This window comes from Crinia signifera, chromosome 11 (assembly GCF_055691185.1).
Source record: "Crinia signifera chromosome 11, ASM5569118v1, whole genome shotgun sequence".
NCBI classification, from domain to species: domain Eukaryota; kingdom Metazoa; phylum Chordata; class Amphibia; order Anura; family Myobatrachidae; genus Crinia; species Crinia signifera.
The window spans coordinates 124,916,313-124,943,774 of NC_139227.1; the positions used below are offsets into that span (position 1 = coordinate 124,916,313).

General features: G+C 42.6%; 1 protein-coding gene across 17 annotated transcripts in view; it reads right to left on the bottom strand.

Annotated features, from left to right (window-relative positions):
• The window catches only part of SOX6 (SRY-box transcription factor 6), a 442,476-nt gene that overhangs the window by 335,096 nt on the left and 79,918 nt on the right, over positions 1 to 27,462 (bottom strand). For all 17 annotated transcript variants that reach the window (XM_083164677.1, XM_083164684.1, XM_083164689.1 and 14 more), the window contains one exon: positions 25,953 to 26,022. In XM_083164677.1, coding sequence (XP_083020803.1) covers positions 25,953 to 26,022 — 70 coding nt within the window. The remainder of the gene's footprint in view (positions 1 to 25,952; positions 26,023 to 27,462) is intronic.

Below are 27,462 nucleotides of genomic sequence, written 5' to 3' on the forward strand. Positions count from 1 at the left end.
CAGACCCATCCTGCACATCCCAACCTAGGAGCATCTATGATCCGACCCATCCTGCACATCCCAACCTAGGAGCATCTATGATCCGACCCATCCTGCACATCCCAACCTAGGAGCATCTATGATCCGACCCATCCTACACGTCCCAACCTAGGAGCATCTATGATCCGACCCATCCTGCACATCCCAACCTAGGAGCATCTATGATCCGACCAATCCTACACGTCCCAACCTAGGAGCATCTATGATCCGACCCATCCTGCACATCCCAACCTAGGAGCATCTATGATCAGACCATCCTACACATCCCAACCTAGGAGCATCTATGATCCGACCCATCCTACACATCCCAACCTAGGAGCATCTATGATCAGACCCATCCTGCATGTCCCAACCTAGGAGCATCTATGATCAGACCTATCCTACACATCCCAACCTAGGAGCATCTATGATCCGACCCATCCTGCACATCCCAACCTAGGACCATCTATGATCCGACCCACCCTACACATCCCAACCTAGGAGCATCTATGATCCGACCCATCCTACACGTCCCAACCTAGGAGCATCTTCGATCCGACCCATCCTGCACATCCCAACCTAGGAGCATCTATGATCAGACCATCCTACACATCCCAACCTAGGAGCATTTATGATCAGACCCATCCTGCACGTCCCAACCTAGGAGCATCTATGATCCGACCCATCCTACACGTCCCAACCTAGGAGCATCTTCGATCCGACCCATCCTACACATCCCAACCTAGGAGCATCTATGATCAGACCCATCCTACACATCCCAACCTAGGAGCATCTATGATCCAACCCATCCTACATATCCCAACCTAGGAGCATCTATGATCCGACCCATCCTGTACGTCCCAACCTAGGAGCATCTATGATCAGACCCATCCTGCACGTCCCAACCTAGGAGCATCTATGATCAGACCCATCCTACACATCCCAACCTAGGAGCATCTATGATCCGACCCATCCTACACGTCCCAACCTAGGAGCATCTATGATCAGACCCATCCTACATATCCCAACCTAGGAGCATCTATGATCAGACCCATCCTGCACGTCTCAACCTAGGAGCATCTATGATCCGACCCATCCTGCACGTCCCAACCTAGGAGCATCTATGATCAGACCCATCCTACACATCCCAACCTAGGAGCATCTTCGATCCGACCCATCCTGCACATTCCAACCTAGGAGCATCTATGATCAGACCCATCCTACACATCCCAACCTAGGAGCATTTATGATCAGACCCATCCTGCACGTCCCAACCTAGGAGCATTTATGATCAGACCCATCCTGCACGTCCCAACCTAGGAGCATCTATGATCCGACCCATCCTACACGTCCCAACCTAGGAGCATCTTCGATCCGACCCATCCTACACATCCCAACCTAGGAGCATCTATGATCAGACCCATCCTACACATCCCAACCTAGGAGCATCTATGATCCAACCCATCCTACATATCCCAACCTAGGAGCATCTATGATCCGACCCATCCTGTACGTCCCAACCTAGGAGCATCTATGATCAGACCCATCCTGCACGTCCCAACCTAGGAGCATCTATGATCAGACCCATCCTACACATCCCAACCTAGGAGCATCTATGATCCGACCCATCCTACACGTCCCAACCTAGGAGCATCTATGATCAGACCCATCCTACATATCCCAACCTAGGAGCATCTATGATCAGACCCATCCTGCACGTCTCAACCTAGGAGCATCTATGATCCGACCCATCCTGCACGTCCCAACCTAGGAGCATCTATGATCAGACCCATCCTACACATCCCAACCTAGGAGCATCTTTGATCCGACCCATCCTACACATCCCAAATTAGGAGCATCTATGATCAGACCCATCCTGCACGTCCCAACCTAGGAGCATCTATGATCAGACCCATCCTACACATCCCAACCTAGTAGCATCTATGATCCGACCCATCCTGCACATCCCAACCTAGGAGCATCTATGATCCGACCCATCCTGCACATCCCAACCTAGGAGCATCTATGATCCGACCCATCCTGCACATCCCAACCTAGGAGCATCTATGATCCGACCCATCCTACACGTCCCAACCTAGGAGCATCTATGATCCGACCCATCCTGCACATCCCAACCTAGGAGCATCTATGATCCGACCAATCCTACACGTCCCAACCTAGGAGCATCTATGATCCGACCCATCCTGCACATCCCAACCTAGGAGCATCTATGATCAGACCATCCTACACATCCCAACCTAGGAGCATCTATGATCCGACCCATCCTACATATCCCAACCTAGGAGCATCTATGATCAGACCCATCCTGCATGTCCCAACCTAGGAGCATCTATGATCAGACCCATCCTGCATGTCCCAACCTAGGAGCATCTATGATCAGACCTATCCTACACATCCCAACCTAGGAGCATCTATGATCCGACCCATCCTGCACATCCCAACCTAGGACCATCTATGATCCGACCCACCCTACACATCCCAACCTAGGAGCATCTATGATCCGACCCATCCTACACGTCCCAACCTAGGAGCATCTTCGATCCGACCCATCCTGCACATCCCAACCTAGGAGCATCTATGATCAGACCCATCCTACACATCCCAACCTAGGAGCATTTATGATCAGACCCATCCTACACATCCCAACCTAGGAGCATCTATGATCCAACCCATCCTACATATCCCAACCTAGGAGCATCTATGATCAGACCCATTCTACATATCACAACCTATGAGCATTTATGATCAGACCCATCCTGCACATCTCAACCTAGGAGCATCTATGATCAGACCCATCCTGCACATCTCAACCTAGGAGCATCTATGATCCGACCCACCCTATACGTCCTAACCTAGGAGCATCTATGATCAGACCCATCCTACACGTCCTAACCTAGGAGAATCTATGATCAGACCCATCCTGCACGTCCCAACCTAGGAGCATCTATGATCAGACCCATCCTACATGTCCTAACCTAGGAGAATCTATGATCAGACCCATCCTACACATCCCAACCTAGAAGCATCTATGATCCGACCCATCCTACACGTCCCAACCTAGGAGCATCTATGATCAGACCAATCCTACACGTCCTAACCTAGGAGAATCTATGATCAGACCCATCCTACACATCCCAACCTAGGAGCATCTATGGTCAGACCCATCCTACATATCCCAAACTAGGAGCATCTATGATCCAACCCATCCTACATATCCCAACCTAGGAGCATCTATGATCAGACCCATTCTACATATCACAACCTATGAGCATTTATGATCAGACCCATCCTGCACATCTCAACCTAGGAGCATCTATGATCAGACCCATCCTGCACATCTCAACCTAGGAGCATCTATGATCCGACCCACCCTATACGTCCCAACCTAGGAGCATCTATGATCAGACCCATCCTGCATGTCCCAACCTAGGAGCATCTATGATCAGACCCATCCTGCATGTCCCAACCTAGGAGCATCTATGATCAGACCTATCCTACACATCCCAACCTAGGAGCATCTATGATCCGACCCATCCTGCACATCCCAACCTAGGACCATCTATGATCCGACCCACCCTACACATCCCAACCTAGGAGCATCTATGATCCGACCCATCCTACACGTCCCAACCTAGGAGCATCTTCGATCCGACCCATCCTGCACATCCCAACCTAGGAGCATCTATGATCAGACCCATCCTACACATCCCAACCTAGGAGCATTTATGATCAGACCCATCCTGCACGTCCCAACCTAGGAGCATTTATGATCAGACCCATCCTGCACGTCCCAACCTAGGAGCATCTATGATCCGACCCATCCTACACGTCCCAACCTAGGAGCATCTTCGATCCGACCCATCCTACACATCCCAACCTAGGAGCATCTATGATCAGACCCATCCTACACATCCCAACCTAGGAGCATCTATGATCCAACCCATCCTACATATCCCAACCTAGGAGCATCTATGATCAGACCCATTCTACATATCACAACCTATGAGCATTTATGATCAGACCCATCCTGCACATCTCAACCTAGGAGCATCTATGATCAGACCCATCCTGCACATCTCAACCTAGGAGCATCTATGATCCGACCCACCCTATACGTCCTAACCTAGGAGCATCTATGATCAGACCCATCCTACACGTCCTAACCTAGGAGAATCTATGATCAGACCCATCCTGCACGTCCCAACCTAGGAGCATCTATGATCAGACCCATCCTACATGTCCTAACCTAGGAGAATCTATGATCAGACCCATCCTACACATCCCAACCTAGAAGCATCTATGATCCGACCCATCCTACACGTCCCAACCTAGGAGCATCTATGATCAGACCAATCCTACACGTCCTAACCTAGGAGAATCTATGATCAGACCCATCCTACACATCCCAACCTAGGAGCATCTATGGTCAGACCCATCCTACATATCCCAAACTAGGAGCATCTATGATCAGACCCATCCTACACATCCCAACCTAGGAGCATCAATGGTCAGACCCATCCTTCACATTATCCACAACTGATCTAACATTGACAAAAACAATTGTTGAATGATTTCCTCACAAGAAAGGGTATAGGGTTGGTTATAACTCAACAATTTCAGCATTTGGGGAGAATGACTAAGCATTAATCTGGTTTAAGAAGTCTGCTCCCCCAAATTAGGTAGAAAGATGTCAAAGCTTCTGGGTGCTTTGCTAGGCCATCACATCTACGGTTCGATTGAATTTCTTGCACAATAAAACACTCATGGTTGGAAGTAAGTGTGGTTATATTCTGCACTTACAGTACATTATCTCTGAACCTGCAGATGCTTATCCGCAGCCAATCAATTCAATTACCCCCAAATGGCTCAAGTTGTTTCTGCAAAGCCACTTTCACACCGTTGCTGGCACTGTAACGTATACCTCTTGTGTCCTTTTAGAACACATCTTTGCTCAAGGCATTACTGAGGTTCTATACAAATGTATACGAGTACGGGGAAGTCCTAACTGTGGCTGAAAGCATTTACTCCCGCCTCTGAGCAATGTTTTTTTTGTAAAATCACTAAGTATGAAACTGTGTGATAAATGTGTTACAACCCAGTGATGTACATCTGTATACAGGCAATCTTCCAATACTGTTCTCCCCTCGCCCCGGATATTCTAGATGTGGAAGAAGCATATAATGCACCTTTGACAATGAGGACTCAGTCATCCTAACAGAGTAAATGACATAACTTCTATGTTACAAAGCTAACGAGGAAGTAGAATTAGTTTACAGCAAATCTACAATACCTGGCAAGAGCCGGCATTCAATTAGAAAGCAAATGTTGAACTCTGGGGAAGAAGGTGTCAGAGTAAGAATATAATTATACAACATTATCATTAATTGGAATACGTTTATTAGAGCTAATTATCACAGGGGATGTGGAACTGAAATCAGCGTGCAGGACTTGGTAGAGGTGGCAAACAGTGGTCAGAATATAATGAATGTTTTCAGAACGGTGAAAGAAAACCGACCTGGGTTTATATGGAGCGGTTTAGACAGGTGGAAATATTACACACAGAGGACAACCCTCCCTGCCCCCACATATACAGGCCACCCTGCATCTGGATGAAATGACGTATTAAATGGGAATGTGCCTTCAGATAACTGATGTATAGTACATGTGTAACTCCCACTTTTATTATTACAAGCTTTTGCATTGAATACACTACATTATGGACCTTTATTCTGTGATTTTCAGAAAAGCTTTTTTCATCTAGCCAGTGTCATTTACACAGAAGACTTTGTCACTAGAGACACAACTGGATGCAATGGGCGTAACTCAGGCGTGATTACAGGACAAAATTGTCCCCAAAATGGGTAAAACCATTTGCAGTGCAGGTGGGGCAACTGTAATATGTGCATAAAAAGTGAATTCCCGTGCGTACGGGGTGACTGCTGCTCGGTGCGGAGTCAGATCTAGGGCCTTATTTTGGTTCATTCTTTCTGACAAAATCCTTCTTAGATGGGCAAAACCATGTGCACTGCAGGTGGGGCAGATGTAACATGTGCAGAGAGAATTAGATTTGGGTGGGGTTTTACTTCAAAGTGAGATCTATATTGAAGTGTAAAAATAAAGCAGCCAGTATTTTCCCTGCACAGAAACAAAATAACTCACCCAAATCTAATTCTCTCTACACAAGTTACATCTGCCCCACCTGCAGTGCACATGGTTTTGTCCATCTAAGAAGGATTTTGTCAGAAAGAATGAACCAAAATAAGGCCCCTAGTGACATCACCCCATGTGTACATCCCTTTAGATTTGGGTGAGTTATATTGTTTCTGTGCAGGGTAAATACGGACTGCTTTTTTTTTTACACTAAAGTTTTGATTCAACACACCCCACCCAAATCTAACTCTCTCTTCACATGTTACATCTGCCCCACCTGCAGTGCACATGGTTTTGTCCATTTTGAGAACAAATTTGCCCTGTGATCAATATGTAAACAGAGCTGATGTGTGATAAATATTCTGCCAGATACTGAAGGAAGCCATAAAGACAACTCACTCCAGTTACTAAAACGCCAATAACGTCATGTTTATATGTGCCGAAGAAAAAGACAAATCAGCAACTGATCCTTGTTCCTGACAATATGGGATAATATAGATATATATATATATACAGACTGAGCGGACACTCAGGAAGATACGGAATAGGAAAATGTACACTGTCCAATGAAAGTCTGCAGCAGAGTTTCCGCTTACACTATCACCCAGAAAGGAGATGCACCAATCATCTATTGTGTAACATCCAGATAAAGAAATTCTACGACCCTCTATCCTAATATGACCCATTTGTGTAACTCGCACATTATTATATAATTGTAGCATCATGTGTGTGTGTGTGTGTGTGATATAACTGAGCCATCAATACCAGTTAGGGGTAATAGTTAATAGCAGCCACACAACCATGCGGGTGGCTCTTGCAGCTGATTTAATTATCTCTTTCCTTGTGCGTCAAATCCTGGCTGGCTGCTACAGTCATCGGAAGCCCACAATAATACACCCTGACAATAGGCTTCTTCATGTGATGTTACGTGTGCGGTAACATAGCCAGACGAAACGCGGCTTACGTCGCCGATGCAGTCCGCGCACATTACCAGTGATTACATGGATCTCGCATTGCTCGTGTCAGAATGCTGATGCTTTTATCCCATGTGAATATGTATATGTGCAGGGGGGACCCTCGGATTCACACAATGTAATTCAGAATGGTGCATTAAATACATATGAATATGGAACAGATATCTGTCACAGGTTTCTGTGCGAGATGTGATCATTTATTCCCCTGATTTCTGTATCTGTGTCACTGTATAAACCGGGGGAAGTAAAATGACAACACCTTACCCAGACATCTGTATGGAAATCTTTCTGTAAGGCTTATCAATGTATCCTGAGAGCAAGGGATGGGGTGACAGGGAGAACGAATCCGGTCCGGACAAGGACGATTTACTTTAACAGCATTCACCCCTGATGAAGAGCTAACAGTAGATGGCAATTTCGGGTTACTATCGGTTACTGCTTATCTCAACGTTGAATGTTCTATATTTTTGGCATCTGAATTATTATTTATATGCAACTATATTTAAGGGTTTTTGTTTTAAGATTGTCTAATGAAAATTGTCTATTTATGGGGGATTCAATATGGCATTCCGACTGTTGGACAGTCGGAATCCCGGGCCGTTTTGGACAGTCGGAATTTAACACCTTCAGTGGTGTTTTTCTTTTTTAAGGTAGCGCTCCACTCTGGGTGGGTTTTTTAGGGGGAGCACTACCTAAAGAAAACCCACCACTGTGTCCCCTTGGGCCGGGCAGCGCTGCTGAACACTATGTCAGCCGCTGCCCGGTCCTGCACTCCGGCATGTCAGTAGCCGGCGCCGGAGACTTGTATAGAAAAGCCAGAGTGGAGGGGGGAAGAGGAGGCGCGGCAGACGAGAGGCTCTAAACAGTGACAATCCCGAGAATTTTCCGGCCTTGCCAGACTGGACACTGAGGCACAGCCCGGAAAAATTCTCGGGATTACCACTTAAGGGGTTAATGTTCCGGCTGTCGAGTGTCAGAAAGTCCGTGGATCGATGAAAAACAGCCATGAATTCAACAATCGGCGTCCGTTTCCGACAAAACAGATCGTTAACGGCAGCATTGAATGACGATATCTAGTCAGATCACCAGTGTTCTCACCAGAGAACACTGGTCCACATACAGATCTCTCAGCACACATCACGGCTGCATCGCACTGTGTGCAGAGATGTGCGCGTAGCGATCCGGGGATACAGTCGTCCTATTTTTACGGGGCCTAACTGTTTGTACAGAGAATATTACACATACAAGGTAAAGTGTAAACATGAGAACGCAGTGAGGGAACACTACGCCCTCCAGCAGCAGCGTGAAGATAGAACACAACCACAAGGGTGCCAGTAAGCAGTACACACCTGGCTGCAGAGTACCAGCATTGCTGGTCAGTACAAATACCTTTCAGCGGCAGCCGTTTGACTTAAACTTCAGGGGTTGGTGAAAAAAAACGGATTTGCAGATCACTCTTGAATAATTAGAACATGTCAGTAAGAATTAATTTCCTCATTTTTCAAAAGGATACACAGAAATTACCATGTTATTATATGACAGGGTCCCTCGGAGAATTGTATTAAATTTAATTTCTAGCGCAGCCCACACAACAAATTAAAGTGATAAATAAGATGGAAAGAAGCAGGACGCAGAGCATATGTTTATGGCAATGAGGGAAGCCAGGGGACCTGAAACAACGATCTTCATTTCATTTTATTTAAATCAGGCAGACACTGTGTATCTGAATGACAGCACTTGTTAATGGGGCTGCGGTTCCAGGCTCGGTCGTTGTAAGAGGCACTGTAACCTTAAAATTCTGCGCTCGTCTATCGCACACCCGTGGCTTTCCAAATTTGACGTTAATTGTGTTTTCCAGGGAAGGAAATAAAAAATTTGGACAAGAATTTAAAAAAAAAAAAAAATCCCTATTTTGCTATGATTTTGGGGCATAACTGGAAAAAAAATAACATTGAGTTGTCCTGTGAAAAGTACGTCTTTCATTTTATAGCTGGTGCCCCAAAGCCAGACAACCATTGCACGTAAAATAAAAAAGGTGATAGTGGGTGAGGGGACACCGCCTTTAATTTATCCAATAGCCACCCCGATACATTTTCTGTATGGTTCATGCATCAAGGCGGATGATGATCTACGAAGGGAAAGTCACACACATAAACATACACATGTATTTAGCACCTTCTAGAAGATAATAGAAAGTATCTGATTAGTTGCCCATAGCAACATCCCATGTGCAATACAGCTCCCATCTTAGGAAATTTCCCCTAACACTTCTTATGTTGAAGTCAGACTTCAGCAATGTAGTGTTTTGACGCGCATGCGCCCCGGTTGCAGCTGAGAGATTATATATTGCCTGTGTACCAATTGCGTTCATGCAAAGCTGCAGTTGCGATATCAGACACACGCAAGACGAAGCGTCAGATGCCAGCGAATGGCCCGTATTATAAGCGCGTTACAGAAGCGCTGTGGGAGTGTCGCTAAGGTAGCTGCATAGGTGGAGACGTAAGTCATGTACAACCAGTGATGGAGTTTAAAGACGCTCCAAGCAGGATTGCAGTGCCTGGAGATGCTGGTAGGGTTAATCTCAGTCCCACCACATTGATATGCAGGGAAGGGCACTGTAGTGGCATTTACGCACAATCGTGCAACCAGTTATAGATACCGCAGCGCAGGACACAGAATCAGCCTCTTTAAGAATCGCACCTGAGGAATGACATTGTTCTGCATGGCATTGAGAACAGTTTATTTTCAGACATTTACAGCAGAACACTCTGTGACGGGGGACGCGCAGATCGCACGGACGGAGATATGGGATTCCATGTGCGATCAGGGCCAGGCCAGGAAAACACACTGCTTGCCGAATGGCTGTCCTGCCCAGACCCGCTAATGAGCACGGAACAACCTCTCAAGGTACCAATCACTTTCTACTGAATTGCCGAGATTAGCCAAGACATGACAGCAATCTGGCCTGCATACAATATAGCTTTGTGGCAGGGTGTGAAGTAACGAGCGGGCGGGAGAACGGAGTCATCGGAAGAATCTACGTCATGAACTCCAGGGAGCTCATCTTGACGGTTTCTTTCCTGACATCACCAGTCCAGCAAATAAGGTGGGTGTATGAAGACGTTCTAAGCTGTGCCACTATCAACCAGCTCCCGGCACAGGCTGCACATGAGAGAACGCTTACTGGACAACGCGGGACTCTAGCAAAGATTCCGGCAGAGTGGGAACAATGGCGGCTTTGCTACTTATGGCTTTACATGGTGAGCCTTGGTGTCCCCATACTGAGGCTTAAGTATGGAAATATATGGAACGTTGGGACGGGATCACCACAATAAAGAACATAGCGCAAACAACGCTTCCAGATATAATGCTACGTCATCCATCAACCACGTTTTTAATCACCCCCTGTGATGCCCAGGACGAATATGTGGTCTCTTAATATTAAATTTTAAGAGCAGTATTAATCCCCCCCAACCACCACCAGTCAGATTTATTTACAGCTAGATTAGGAAATCTCACCACAAAAGGTTTTTTTTAATATACCCCCCCCCCCCCTTCCATTCATGCGTTGGTGGCTCCCCAGGGAACTGTAACTTTCCAATACTTTGAGACAGTTCTGGATGTTCTCTGAGGTCATTCTGCAAGTTGCCGTTTTAGCTGCCCTGGTAGGAATGGTGCGATGTGGGAGAATGAGCTGTAATTGAAATGATTAATTAATTTAACCAGGCTTAGTTATGCTTCCAATGCACAGCTGCAAAAGGAAGAGTTATTAATTGGTAATTGGGATGAAGATGATTCCAGGAGAAAATGGATTTGTAAATCAGCTTTGTAGGTATATTTATATATCACAAGTGGGGAGGAGATGTCTCAGATTAGATGCACAGTCCACCAACCGCTTTCTATGACAACAATAGACGCTGCGTTCTGGAGATTTTACATAGCGACCAAATGGTGATATATGTTAATTCTATAGCGAGAAAACCAATTGTGCCACCTAAACCATAAAAAAAACATCCAGAGAGGTGCAAACCGATTGTTGGGGGGGGGGATTTCCTCTCTGCCCAAAACAACTCCGTATGATGAATGACGGTGGTATCTGCTCCAAAACACTGAACTTTTACAGATTTGGTAAATTAATAAATACGGTACTTGTGTCGTTTCACGGCGCCACTGAATCACATGCAATATCGCATGCGATTTTACATGCGATTTACTATCCAGTTCATAACCCCACTATCCACTAGGGCGTGGAGTTGATTTCACAACTAAGCCATTGTCCCCTCGCGGGGCTCGTAGGTACTGCATCTTGCACTGCTCTCAATTAGTAGGCTACAAAGAAACAGTGCCCCCAGTGGATGAATAAGAACAGGCACATCCTGGCTTCACCAAACAAGAACTGTTGCAACCAGTATGTCTCAGAATACAGACTAGCCTAAACATATTCCAGATTTATCATTTATACCCCTCTTCAGTTATTTATCAAATGAAAAGCTCTGAATAAAAAAAAAAAATATTCAGACTAAAATTTGACAAAACTACTTTCAGTTTTGCAAGTCACACTGTTGCGTTCTGTGAATGTTTTGGAACGCTGTAGATCTTCTTTTAATTCATATGTCATTGAATATAAAGATAGAGGAATTGGAAATGTTTGTTTTATGCCAAAAAAATAGTAAAGAAGAAAACTATCGAATAATAAAAGGGAATTATTTTTGTATATTTTTCTGTCTGTTTGTGAACTTTTCTAAACAAAGACTGTTACAAACCTTCTATTGTTATGATATACTATGATATTTATTTGCCACTTGTCACATGGAATATGTACACATTATGTTTGTATTGTCTTGACTTATGATGCTCCAATTAAAGAAAAATTAAGAAAAAATAATAATAATGGAAGGAATAATAAAGGAAGCGCCTAAAATGTGTAACAAATTGGTGAATTGTTTATTATAAACACAATTTATTGACGCAAATGGGAAAATGAATGTCATCTGCACTGAAATACAATGTCAAGGAGAACTCTGGTGATTTAGCTGCGCAGTGCGCTGCTGTCTCCGTCGTGCTAGAACGCCAGGCTTTCAGCTTTTACCGCAGTTTAGTTCCGTCTCTTGGACTTTTTTTTTTTTTACAGCACCAAGATGGTGCATCTCACGGGTTCCGGCTTCAGATGTTGCCGAAGATTTACTGACGGCAGAACAACACGAAGATGATTATGCAGCGTGATAATGTCTAGAAATTGTAAAAATGAGACTCCCATCTCGTCTCTCACAGAACACAGAAGTGTCGGCTCGATAGCAAATTTCAATAATTACATTCCGTTTTTTTTTATTCAGAATTTTGCCCCCCCCCCCATGCAAAAAAAAACCTGTCAATGTGACACCTAAATCTGACTTCACTAAATTGCCAATATATATTTCAAGAAATATTTTAGCGAATCCATTGAATTGCCAGAGGTTATTCTCATTAAGAAAACAAAAAAATGACAAGGTTTAATTAGTTGTAAATAAGAGAAATGAATTAAATAAGACCCGCGACCCTTCGGGTGCTATGTTGTGAATCCCATCTGTCGGCAATTGTGTCATTCAGCATAAAACGGCGGCTGAGGACGGCGCTACGACAAACAGGTCGCTTTTAAATAAATATCTTATTAGTTGAGTGAAGTACACTGACAAAGAATAATTTATTCTTATTTAAACTGCTCTCGACAAATTCAGGTGTTTCCAAATGAGATCACAGAAGAGTGATTAAATGCATCTGATAACAAGACACACATTGCTGAAATTACTTACTGCCTCATTTTATGATTAATTAAACATGTAGATTAAAGTTGCAAAAGAATTTAGATTAATGAGCAAGTTAAGTCTTGCTGATATAAGTGAATTGGGAATTGGCTGCTCTGCGGAACTTTATAAACATGCATTTTATAATGAGTAAGACAAGGCTACATGTTCAATCCTGGCCACGAGGGCCTTCGACGGTTCAGTCTTTTTTAACGTGGTTTGACAGCTTTCAAATAACATCGTACTGGAGGCTTTAAACTTTGCACGCTGCTGTACAGCCGAGGCGGGCGCGGCGGTGCTAACACTGTTTTCCCAGCTCTCCGTAGGAATGACCCCCACTTAGAGCAGCTGCTCTCTGTAATTACCAGCTCAATTGTTCTTTGGCTGCTGGATGCTTTCCTGGTTAAACACAGTTATGTAACTCAGATTACACCCGCGTCACCTCCAAATATCTTAATAAAGCTCAGCCGGGAGACGTTAAAATCTTTCCCTTATTCTCCTCTTCTGTGAAGTGAAAGAAAAGTCAGAAAGCGATACTGCCAGATGTAACCTAACATATGGGACATCTCTGGTCCGCGAACGCGCTCAGTTACGCGATGCGTTAGACTCCCAGTTCCTTGTTGTTTTTATAAATGAGTTCATCTTCCAAGCAGCACAATAAAAACACGGATTGTTCTAAGGCAGAGAAGAAACTTCTTGTCCCAGATCCAGACGTAAAATGGAAAGCTAAGGCCATTCCAAAGCGAAGGCGATCACCGAGGAATTGCTGCGAGTACTTAGGAACATTAGAATAGGTATTCGGACACAAAATATATTATTTATAGCATTCATTTTAGAAAGTATTATGGCTTTACAGTCATAGATTACAGATCTCAGGGGCTGAAAAATGAGCAGAACCTTTATACTGAACTACAAGCCCAAACATTGTATAATAAGGTCTTTCCTTTACTGTGCTCAGCTCGGGGATGTATGTACTAAGACAGTGTTACATTAATAATAGACTTAGGAGAAGGTGCCAGTTCCACTTCTAGTCTGTGCTCTCTCTCACTCCAGACATGGGCGCATCCCCAATAAACTCATCGATATTCCTCGCCTCTAGGTCACGCCCCTAATCCTTTTCAATCAAAATTAGGGATGGCTATTAAATGGTTCTCCATTGATCAGTGTCTTACATCAATGGCAGGAAATCATCGTTAGGGACAAGGGACTGCAGTGAGCCAATCGAGGAAGCAATGTGGGGGTATAGGTACCCATACACTTGTCCGACCTGTCCTAAAGACAAGTAGGACCCTAATTTTCCCCTGAGCTCCCCACAGAGGCTCACATATGATCTGGCACTTGTTGTGCCATTGTAATACTCCTGGGGGAGCTGAAGGCGGGAGGCAGGGGAATAAAAAAAAAAAAAAACACATTCAAAACAATGGGCGGCCACTGATTGGCTGAGAGCGCCCTCCCATCCAGTGGCCGCTGATGGACTGAGAGACCTCTGAGAACTCCCATCTTAGTAAATAAGCCTTTATAATTTCTCAACTGCATCCTAGAAAACGATAGACAAAATCTGATCCACCTCTCTTTGCCTCTTTCTATCTGCCCTGTTACAGGTGGCGGAGAATGGGGATATATAAACGTGATCTGTATTGTATATAAAACATGACTCGTCCAAAACGGGGGCCTGAACTAGCATGTACCAATTTGTGTGATCATTCCTTAGCCAGTGTCAGACACCTGTGGGAGGAGAGGGTTCCTTCTCAGGGGTAATGAAGAGATGAGTGGGTGGGTGTTTCTGGGGAGGTGTAGCTTAAGTGACGCGTCATAAGGATTATAAATGACACTCATTAACCAAAGAATACAATATATAAATATGTGCCCATACAATGGTAGTAAATGTATCACTGGTTACTAGATTCCTGCCCCATTATATAAAGCATGGCTGGGGAGGGAACACGCAGTGTATGGTGAGAGGGAGGAATAGAGAGCTCAAAGTCACCTTATTGGTTCCCTTACATGTTATCAGCGCAATCTACATATATCCTGATAGAAGTTACGGATTTCACTAGAGATCTGCAGAACATTGCTCTGCACCATCTACCCCAGATAGTGATGTAGTCTACAGATTATTACATTACTGACCTTGCTAAAGATCTGCAGAACATTGCTCGGTTCCATTTACCCCATGATAAATACAGATTATTATTATTACAGACATCACTAGAACATGCAGAACATTGCTCTGTTCACTACCCCTGACAGAATAAATGACATCACTATGGAGATCTGCAGAACATTGCTTTGTTCTATAGTGATATATACTGCAGATTATTACATTTCTGACCTCTTTAGAGAACTGAAGGACATTGCTCTATACCGTCTAGACCCAGACAGATGCATATGGACATATCCCGAAGATTATGTTATAGGAACCTGCTGTCGTAGTTGCGGAATTATGAGACTTTTTGAAATGATCTGCATTATCACTTTTCCTTTTAATATGAGACTTTCCTATAGATATTATAATATATCAATCCTAATATTTTATACCACTTTAATAAGCCTTTTAGTTTCTCCACCTGGATGTTATAACTCTACGAGTTGCACCTCCTGGCCGATTTAACCTACGCGGAGCGCCCAAGATGGCTGCCTCGGATGGTTCTGTCATGTGCAGGATGGGCAACGTGTGAATCTCTTCATGCAGTTCATAGAACCCTACACATTTCCATGTATGTTAATCTCACACACTGAACCCTTTGTCTCTGCCGGCTATGCAAGGGCCTTGTCCTTAGCTTTAGTACACTGCAACATCTCTTCTATGCACTGACTATTCTACCCAGGGGAACCTATGTAGCGCATCCAAAATGGCCACCTCGTGGAGTACACTTGGGATATATAAGCCATGGAAGTTACTACATATACATGGCACACCAACCCCTCCATTATGTCCATTAAAAATGGTCACTGTTTTTTTTCTGTAATATTAAACCCCAATACTTAATCTATGATGTGTTAAAAGGACTTTTAATCTTGAGTGAGAAAAGAACTATACAATTATTATTATTATTACTTGAATAACCTCCCCAGAAATATGCAGAACATTGCTCTGTCCCATCCGTAGTTTGCAGTTTGGATTGTGGATACATCTAGAGATCTGCAGAACAGATGTTACATAAATAGATATTATTGTGTTCACCCAAGTCATGGTCATATGATATTTTTCCTCTAGATAGAAAGGACTTTGACGCCTTAATAAAAACTTTTACAAGAAACAGGAACCTAGAGGAAGAAACAGGACAACTGTGGCGGCCTTTGATGCTGCCATAAAAAGACCACCAAGATCTCCACACGTCCTAAGAGTAGACTGCGACCCACACAGTCCGATTACTCACATAAACACAATACCTAGCTGTTAATAAGTCAAACCAATCTATTTCTCCCTTTTACAGACTGCAAAAATTCTACTGAAACCCTCTGCAAAGTCCATACGTGTAAGAGATGTCTCACATTATAAATCAGGTGGGATGACAGCGCACGCACTCACTGCGAGACCCTCCGTCATGGCTCCCACTCAGCACAAAAGTGTGTGAAGCACAACTGAGGGTGGGCGGCAGCCATGCTAACGGCACTTTCCAGGGAGAACTTTCCACCTACTCCTCCGCCGTTCCTTAAAGGTCAGTAAAGGAAAAGTGAGCGCTAATGAGTCATTCAAATCCACCCTCTGGAGGAATCATTACTGATAGGACAAAAATGACAACCAGTAATGCCCTGTGATATAAAAAAAATTAAGTGTTTCGGGTGGATGACTTCACGATACATTCGAACAATGTACCGAGATGTGACGACAATGTATGTTTACCTAGGAATGGAGGAACATTATCTGGGGTTAATATACAAAAGGATGATGGAGTAGCGGGTTACCGAAATGCGTTACCCTATTTATGTGAAAGAAGAGAACACCTTCTTTATGTGAAAAGAGTCTCTTCCTAGGAGAATAGCGGGAGGAAAGTTAATGGCTCTCTTAGAGCCAGAGCTGGAACTAGACTTTATGGTGACCCATGCCAGAAAAGAGAACGGGTGCCCTCTATTTTCCCTATAGGGAGATAAGTCACATGCCTTGGCGGTGAAGGGGCATACACACGCATTTAGAGAACAATGCAAGAAAAAGGATTCAATGAATAGAGTGTCTGACTACAATGCCACAGGCGAGGAGTTCGAATCCTGGGTATAGGTCAGCATCTTGAAATGTAATAGAGGACAGTCTGACTGCACAACAAAGAGCTCTCAAATCACGTTCATGAATGTTGTACAGCTATTAGTGATAGGAGACAGGCAGTCAGGATATGCAGGCCTCAAAGAGAAGGGAAACTGCAAGTGACTCATTTAAAGCGATAAGTGACAAGTGCACCAACAGTGCCCACTATCTTGCACACTCCACACTACCCTAGTTAAAGCGCTACTTAGAGCTACCTCTTTTCAGACAGGAATGTGCCTACAAATGTAGTGAGGAGCCTAGGCCAAGGGCAATTTCTGTCCATTGATTCCAATCTATGGGCTAAAAGGGGAACTTATAAGCCTGGACTCAAGCAGGCACTTCAACTGTAATAATAAGTCCTTCTTCTCTAGAGCTAGGTAATGCAATAAATTGTGTTTGAGGGTATTAGTACATTAGTGTTAGAGTATTAAAGTAAGAAAATGAAGAAACTGTGCATCGATGTGAGAAATGCGTTTCACCAACACCTTTGCTTACCTAGTGGATCAACAATGTATAGTGTATTCAATCGCGGCCGCTATTTCCGCTGACGGAAATAGAGGCACTCGCCTATTTAATGCTGCCATTACCAACAGCATTGAAGGCATTTCCCCCCCAAAACAGATCCCACTTTAAAACAAGTGGGATCTGTTTTGTCAGAAACGGATGCAGATTGTGAAATTCACGGCCGTTTCTTGCCAGTCTGCTGACTTTCCGACACCCAACAGCCGGAACATAGAATTCCTGCTGTCGATTTACAGTCTAACGGAATGAAAAATAGACCTGGATTCCGCCTGTAAGAACGTTCCGATGGTCGGAATCCCGGATTGAATAACCCCCTGAGGTGGTTGAGCATACTGTATGTGATTAACTACCGCTTCTAGTTCTGTTATGAGTATGTTATTAGCTGTAATTCTAGAAATCTGGTGCTACTTATATATATATATATATATATATATATATATAAAAATAAAAATAAAATAGATGTAGGGGATGCCGGCACTTGTCAGGTATACGGGTCTGGGTGCCCGCCCGGGAAAAGAGAGACCCACTCCAACATAAGCACACATCGAGGGTGGCACTCCAGCAAAAAGCAAACTCAGCAGTCAAGCATCGTGAACAAATTTTTCAAATGTATTGATACATTTTTCATCAGGGTGATGGAAAATGAATCAATACATTTGAAACGTTGGTTCAGGATGCTTGACTGCTGAGTTTGCTGGAGTGCCACCCTCGATGTCTATAAAACTTAGTCAGAAGTAGCGGATTCAGACACGGATCACAATGGGAGAGCTACAGAAAGACGCACAGCAACGGACACTTCCACTGACAGAGATCACATAGAACAGGTGGGTTTGGCAAACAAGGGAAGTCCAAGCAGTATATTCTGTCCGCAGAAGGAGACCGGCGCTATAAATAGCAGCCTCTATGTGCTTTATCACACGCATTCTCTCGGATTTCAGGTGTAACTTTCAGCATGAGCTGGTCGGCCTTAAAACAGCACAGTTCGTGTTATTGTCAATTACTTTTACTATGACATGACTGCTGTAAATAGCAGAGCAGCAATGCCATGCTGAGCGCGCGGCATCGCGCTGCATTCTCCACGGATCATCTTACAGTAACTCTGGCATAACAATGAATCAGTTACATCAGCTGACTCGGGTTGTTTCAGGTAAAATCAGCTGTCACTCAGGCGCGGAATTAAGACCCGTACAAGGGGCTTTTCAACCCTGAACTGTCATTTACGCTGGGAAATGCTGTGTCCACAAACAAATCTCTTTTACAGCCGGGTGGTGGATGTACAGCGCAATGACACGCACTTTCTGCTGACCACAAACAGCCGTGTAATTAATAGCTCACTGAACCCTTCACAGACCTCTGGATACACCTAGAACCGAAATAGATGTTACTCTACAATTAGCGATAGGGTTCCACTCCTGTCCTTTATATTAAACAGTTCTTCATGGTTCCCACAAGAGCCACAAACAGCAGCGGGGTCTCTGATATCTCAACGCTGTTTAAACGATCAGTGCGACACCGTGCACCCCAAAGGCGGACCCGAAAGGCCCCTAACAGTCCAGGTTTTAAGTTTGAGCACAGATGGTTAAATAACAATGACTGTTGTGCTAATGGTGTCACCTGTGCTGACGCATGGATATCCTAAAGCCTGTACTGTTAGGGAGCTTGGGAAACACTGAATCAGAAGGAACAGAGAACGGACAGGGAGTTCCAGTATTGCACAAAGAGAATTATGATGCATTTAATGATCATTTTACAGCAGGCAGACAGGGAAACAGCAGCTGCGTCAAGAAAGGCTACAAACATGACGCAGCCACAACTAACCGGGCACAAGAGTAACATATATGTATGTATGTATGTATGTATGCACATATGTTCAATTTCCACCATGACGCTAATTGTGCAGAGTTTGTATATTCTCCCCGTGCTTGCGTAGGTTTCCTCCCACAATCCAACAATTGACTGGTAGGTTAATTGGATCCCAACAAGTAAACCCTAGAAGGTGTGTGTGTGTGTGAATGTGTGTCTGTGTGTGTGTGCGCGTGTACATGTGGTAGGGAATATAGATTGTAAGCTCTCCATGGGCATGCGCTATATAATAACTGGTAATAATAGTCTCTGTACAGCGCTGCGGAATATGTGTGTGCTATATAATAACTGGTAATAATATTCTCTGTACAGCGCTGTGGAATATGTGTGCGCTATATAAGAAACTGGTAATAATATTGTATGTATAGCGCTGCGGAATATGTGTGCGCTATATAATAACTGGTAATAATAGTCTCTGTACAGCGCTGCGGAATATGTGTGCGCTATATAATAACTGGTAAAAATATTGTCTGTACAGCGCTGCGGAATATGTGTGCGCTATATAATAACTGGTAATAATAGTCTCTATACAGCGCTGCGGAATATGTGTGCACTATATAATAACTGGTAATAATAGTCTCTGTACAGCGCTGCGGAATATGTGTGTGCTATATAATAACTGGTAATAATATTCTCTGTACAGCGCTGTGGAATATGTGTGCGCTATATAAGAAACTGGTAATAATATTGTCTGTATAGCGCTGCGGAATATGTGTGCGCTATATAATAACTGGTAATAATAGTCTCTGTACAGCGCTGTGGAATATGTGTGCGCTATATAATAACTGGTAATAATAGTCTCTGTACAGCGCTGCGGAATATGTGTGTGCTATATAATAACTGGTAATAATATTCTCTGTACAGCGCTGTGGAATATGTGTGCGCTATATAAGAAACTGGTAATAATATTGTCTGTATAGCGCTGCGGAATATGTGTGCGCTATATAATAACTGGTAATAATAGTCTCTGTACAGCGCTGCGGAATATGTGTGCGCTATATAATAACTGGTAATAATAGTCTCTATACAGCGCTGCGGAATATGTGTGCACTATATAATAACTGGTAATAATATTCTCTGTACAGCGCTGCAGAATATGTTTGTGCTATATAATAACTGGTAATAATAGTCTCTGTACAGCGCTGCGGAATATGTGTGCGCTATATAATAACTGGTAATAATAGTCTCTGTACAGCGCTGTGGAATATGTGTGCGCTATATAATAACTGGTAATAATAGTCTCTGTACAGCGCTGCGGAATATGTGTGTGCTATATAATAACTGGTAATAATATTCTCTGTACAGCGCTGTGGAATATGTGTGCGCTATATAAGAAACTGGTAATAATATTGTCTGTATAGCGCTGCGGAATATGTGTGCGCTATATAATAACTGGTAATAATAGTCTCTGTACAGCGCTGCGGAATATGTGTGCGCTATATAATAACTGGTAAAAATATTGTCTGTACAGCGCTGCGGAATATGTGTGCCCTATATAATAACTGGTAAAAATAGTCTCTGTACAGCGCTGCGGAATATGTGTGTGCTATATAATAACTGGTAATAATATTCTCTGTACAGCGCTGTGGAATATGTGTGCGCTATATAAGAAACTGGTAATAATATTCTCTGTACAGCGCTGCGGAATATGTGTGCCCTATATAATAACTGGTAAAAATAGTCTCTGTACAGCGCTGCGGAATATGTGTACGCTATATAATAACTGGTAATAATAGTCTCTGTACAGCGCTGTGGAATATGTGTGCCCTATATAATAACTGGTAATAATAGTCTCTGTACAGCGCTGCGGAATATGTGTGTGCTATATAATAACTGGTAATAATATTCTCTGTACAGCGCTGCGGAATATGTGTGCCCTATATAATAACTGGTAATAATAGTCTCTGTACAGCGCTGCGGAATATGTGTACGCTATATAATAACTGGTAATAATATTCTCTGTACAGCGCTGCGGAATATGTGTACGCTATATAATAACTGGTAATAATAGTTTCTGTACAGCGCTGCGGAATATGTGTGCACTATATAATAACTGGTAATAATATTCTCTGTACAGCGCTGCGGAATATGTGTGCGCTATATAATAACTGGTAATAATATTCTCTGTACAGCGCTGCAGAATATGTTTGTGCTATATAATAACTGGTAATAATAGTCTCTGTACAGCGCTGCGGAATATGTGTGCGCTATATAATAACTGGTAATAATTGTCTCTGTACAGCACTGAGGAATATGTGTGCGCTATATAATAACTGGTAATAATATTCTCTGTACAGCGCTGTGGAATATGTGTGCGCTATATAATAACTGGTAATAATATTCTCTGTACAGCGCTGCGGAATATGTGTGCGCTATATAATAACTGGTAATAATATTCTCTGTACAGCGCTGCGGAATATGTGTGCGCTATATAAATAACTGGTAATAATACTCTCTGTACAGCGCTGCGGAATATGTGTGCGCTATATAAATAACTGGTAATAATAATCTCTGTACAGCCCTGCGGAATATGTGTGCGCTATATTATAACTGGTAATAATATTCTCTGTACAGCGCTGCGGAATATGTGTGCGCTATATAAATAACTGGTAATAATATTCTCTATACAGCGCTGCGGAATATGTGTGCGCTATATAATAACTGGTAATAATGATCTCTGTACAGCGCTGCGGAATATGTGTGCGCTATATAAATAACTGGTAATAATATTCTCTCTACAGCGCTGCGGAATATGTGTGCACTATATAAATAACTGGTAATAATGATCTCTGTACAGCGCTGCGGAATATGTGTGCGCTATATAATAACTGGTAATAATAGTCTCTGTACAGCGCTGTGGAATATGTGTGCGCTATATAAATAACTGGTAAGAATATTCTCTGTACATCGCTGTGGAATATGTGTGCGCTATATAATAACTGGTAATAATAGTCTCTGTACAGCGCTGCGGAATATGTGTGCGCTATATAATAACTGGTAATAATAGTCTCTGTACAGCGCTGCGGAATATGTGTGCGCTATATGATAACTGGTAATAATATTCTCTGCACAGCGCTGCGGAATATGTGTGCGCTATATAAATAACTGGTAAGAATATTCTCTGTACATCGCTGTGGAATATGTGTGCGCTATATAAATAACTGGTTAGAATATTCTCTGTACAGCGCTGCGGTATATGTGTGCGCTATATAAATAACTGGTAATAATAATCTCTGTACAGTGCTGCGGAATATGTGTGCGCTATATAAATAACTGGCAAGAATATTCTCTGTACATCGCTACGGAATATGTGTGCGCGATATAAATAACTGGTAATAATATTCTCTGTACAGCGCTGCGGAATACGTGTGCGCTATATAAATAACTGGTAATAATATTCTCCGTACAGCGCTGCTGAATATGTGTGCGCTATATAAATAACTGGTAATAATTGTCTCTGTGCAGCGCTGCGGAATACGTGTGCGCTATATAATAACTGGTAATAATAGTCTTTGTACAGCGCTGCGGAATATGTGTGCCCTATATAAATAACTGGTAATAATAGTCTCTGTACAGCGCAGCGGAATATGTGCGCTATATAAATAACTGGTAATAATATTCTCTGTACTATATGTGTGCACTATATAAATAACTGGAAATAATGTTCTCTGTACAGCGCTGCGGAATATGTGTGCGCTATATAATAACTGGTAATAATATTCTCTGTACAGCGCTGCTGAATATGTGTGCGCTATATAAATAACTGGTAATAATAGTCTCTGTACAGTGCTGTGGAATATGTGTGCACTATATAAATAACTGGAAATAATATTCTCTGTACAGCGCTGCGGAATGTGTGCGCTATATAATAACTGGTAATAATATTCTCTGTACAGCGCTGTGGAATATGTGTGCGCTATATAATAACTGGTAATAATAGTCTCTGTACAGCGCTGCGGAATATGTGTGCGCTATATAAATAACTGGTAATAATAATCTCTGTACAGCACTGCGGAATATGTGTGCGCTATATAAATAACTGGTAATAATATTCTCTGCACAGCGCTGCGGAATATGTGTGCGCTATATAAATAACTGGTAAGAATATTCTCTGTACATCGCTGTGGAATATGTGTGCGCTATATAAATAACTGGTTAGAATATTCTCTGTACAGCGCTGCGGAATATGTGTGCGCTATATAAATAACTGGTAATAATAATCTCTGTACAGTGCTGCGGAATATGTGTGCGCTATATAAATAACTGGCAAGAATATTCTCTGTACATCGCTACGGAATATGTGTGCGCGATATAAATAACTGGTAATAATATTCTCTGTACAGCGCTGCGGAATACGTGTGCGCTATATAAATAACTGGTAATAATATTCTCCGTACAGCGCTGCTAAATATGTGTGCGCTATATAAATAACTGGTAATAATTGTCTCTGTGCAGCGCTGCGGAATACGTGTGCGCTATATAATAACTGGTAATAATAGTCTTTGTACAGCGCTGCGGAATATGTGTGCCCTATATAAATAACTGGTAATAATAGTCTCTGTACAGCGCTGCGGAATATGTGTGCGCTATATAAATAACTGGTAATAATATTCTCTGTACTATATGTGTGCACTATATAAATAACTGGAAATAATATTCTCTGTACAGCGCTGCGGAATATGTGTGCGCTATATAATAACTGGTAATAATATTCTCTGTACAGTACTGCGGAATATGCGCGCGCTATATAAATAACTGGTAATAATAGTCTCTGTACAGCGCTGCTGAATATGTGTGCGCTATATAAATAACTGGTAATAATAGTCTCTGTACAGTGCTGCGGAATATGTGTGCACTATATAAATAACTGGAAATAATATTCTCTGTACAGCGCTGCGGAATGTGTGCGCTATATAATAACTGGTAATAATATTCTCTGTACAGCGCTGTGGAATATGTGTGCGCTATATAATAACTGGTAATAATAGTCTCTGTACAGCGCTGCGGAATATGTGTGCGCTATATAAATAACTGGTAATAATAATCTCTGTACAGCACTGCGGAATATGTGTGCGCTATATAATAACTGGTAATAATAGTCTCTGTACAGCGCTGTGGAATATGTCTGCGCTATATAATAACTGGTAATAATAGTCTGTACAGCGCTGCAGAATATGTGTGCGCTATATAATAACTGGTAATAATATTCTCTGTACAGTACTGCGAAATATGCGCGTGCTATATAAATAACTGGTAATAATAGTCTCTGTACAGCACTGTGGAATATGTCTGCGCTATATAAATAGCTGGTAATAATATACTCTGTACAGCGCTGCGGAATATGTGTGCACTATATAAATAACTGGAAATAATATTCTCTGTACAGCGCTGTGGAATATGTGTGCGCTATATAATAACTGGTAATAATATTCTCTGTACAGCGCTGTGGAATATGTCTGCGCTATATAAATAACTGGTAATAATATACTCTGTACAGCGCTGCGGAATATGTGTGCACTATATAAATAACTGGAAATAATATTCTCTGTACAGCGCTGTGGAATATGTGTGCGCTATATAATAACTGGTAATAATATTCTCTGTACAGTGCTGCGGAATATGTGTGTGCTATATAATAACTGGTAATAATAGTCTCTGTACAGCGCTGCGGAATATGTGTGCTCTATATAATAACTGGTAATAATAGACTCTGTACAGCGCTGTGGAATATGTGTGCGCTATATAAATAACTGGTAATAATAGTTTCTGTACAGCGCTCTTGAATATGTGTGCGCTATATAAATAACTGGAAATAATATTCTCTGTACAGCACTGCGGAATATGTGTGCGCTATATAATAACTGGTAATAATATTCTGTACAGCACTGCGGAATATGTGTGCGCTATATAAATAACTGGTAATAATAGTCTCTGTACAGCGCTCTTGAATATGTGTGCGCTATATAAATAACTGGTAATAATAGTCTCTGTACATCACTACGGTATATGTGTGCACCATAATAATAACTGGTCATTTTATATATACCGGTATGTGTGTGTTGTGACTTTGAAATGTTGACTTCCTTAATGTGGAACATCAAATTAAAGCCTGTTATGTTTTTAGTCTTTTTTTTTTTTAGACAAAAGTAAACAACTAGAAACATTTGTAGTCTATATAGTAGAAAGTGCAATAAAAGGAGGGAACCCTAAAGTTTGAAAAAAAGTAATGAAAAACCAAATCCACACACTGAATATACCCATACACGTACTAACATAGGTATATAAGATCTGTGTAGAAAACCACATAGACATTTCTCCCCGTCATACAATCCATACTTATGTCACAGTATAAGAAGATGAATAAGATAAACTGACACTTACAAATAGTTGAGGAAACCAGTCCGGCGCCCAGAAGTCACTGGTAGGCTGCCTGTGAATTCATGAAACTGATCTGTAAGAAGGGAACATAAAAAGGACATTTCAGTGATGACTGAACAACAATGCAGAGTAACAGCTATGTACGGTATAATAATAATAATAAGACAGAGGCGCTTCAGGGTCTTCAGACGCCTTAATGCGACACCCTCCTAAAGTGAAAGGTTGGTTCTTGTTCTGGGCAGAATATGGCACAGGTATTTGTGGCATCTGTATTAAAAATTTATTCATGTGGAATAATAAACAATATAAAAAAACAACAACCCAGCATCAAATGCAACCACAGCAATCTCCTACTGCAATGGGAATGTCACTGTGCCACGCTTAAAACTGTATAATTGGGGTTAAAATATCCCGCATGGACCATGAAAGGCAGGAATTGTCCACCATATCATTGTTGTGCAGCTCCATAATCACCACAATGACCCTTTTTTTTAGGTGCAACCTCACATGTATCCTAAATAAACGGCAGTAATAGAGCACTTATTGTTGGGGGTGATCCCACCTTCCAACCTTTGTTTTAAGTGTAGAAATGGGATGGGACAACCCCTAGTAGGAATCTCTCCTCTTGTCTGAAGCCCAGAGCCACACACTACATAGAAAATCCTACTGCGGTTTAGTGCCGTAGGTAGCAGATCAGGGTGGAGTGTTTTACCATGTATGGTTTACTTAAGAGGGTCAATAAATAGTAGAAAACAACTTTAAAATGTTTACTGTTTAACTATGATCCTCCTTCCCTACCACCATACGTTTCTCCTTGGATTCTGTTCTACTTTTGTCCCAGCATACGGCCCTGGTCCTGCTTCCATATCATACCAGTTCCCTGTTCCCCCACAGTACTACTGCCCTGCTACCATACTATCCTCCTATATTTATGTTCCAGTACATCACTACCAGACTGCACTGCTTCACTACGGTTATACTGCCTCACTATCATACTGCTCTCCTTCCTTACTCTCATTCTGATCTACTGCCTCACTATCATACCACCCTCCTTCCCATCTATTATACTGCTCTACTGCCTCACTATCATACCGCCCTCCTTCCCATCTATTATACTGCTCTACTGCCTCACTATCATACAGCCCTCCTTCCTTACTCTCATACGGTTATACTGCCTCACGATCATACCACCCTCCTTCCCATCTATTATACGGTTCTACTGCCTCACTATCATACTGCCCTCCTTCCCATCTATTATACTGTTCTACTGCCTCACTATCATACCGCCCTCCTTCCCATCTATTATACTGTTCTACTGCCTCACTATCATATCGCCCTCCTTCCTTACTCTCATTCTGATCTACTGCCTCACTATCATACCACCCTCCTTCCCATCTATTATACTGCTCTACTGCCTCACTATAATACCACCCTCCTTCCCATCTATTATACTGTACTACTGCCTCACTATCATACCACCCTCCTTCCCATCTATTATACTGCTCTACTGCCT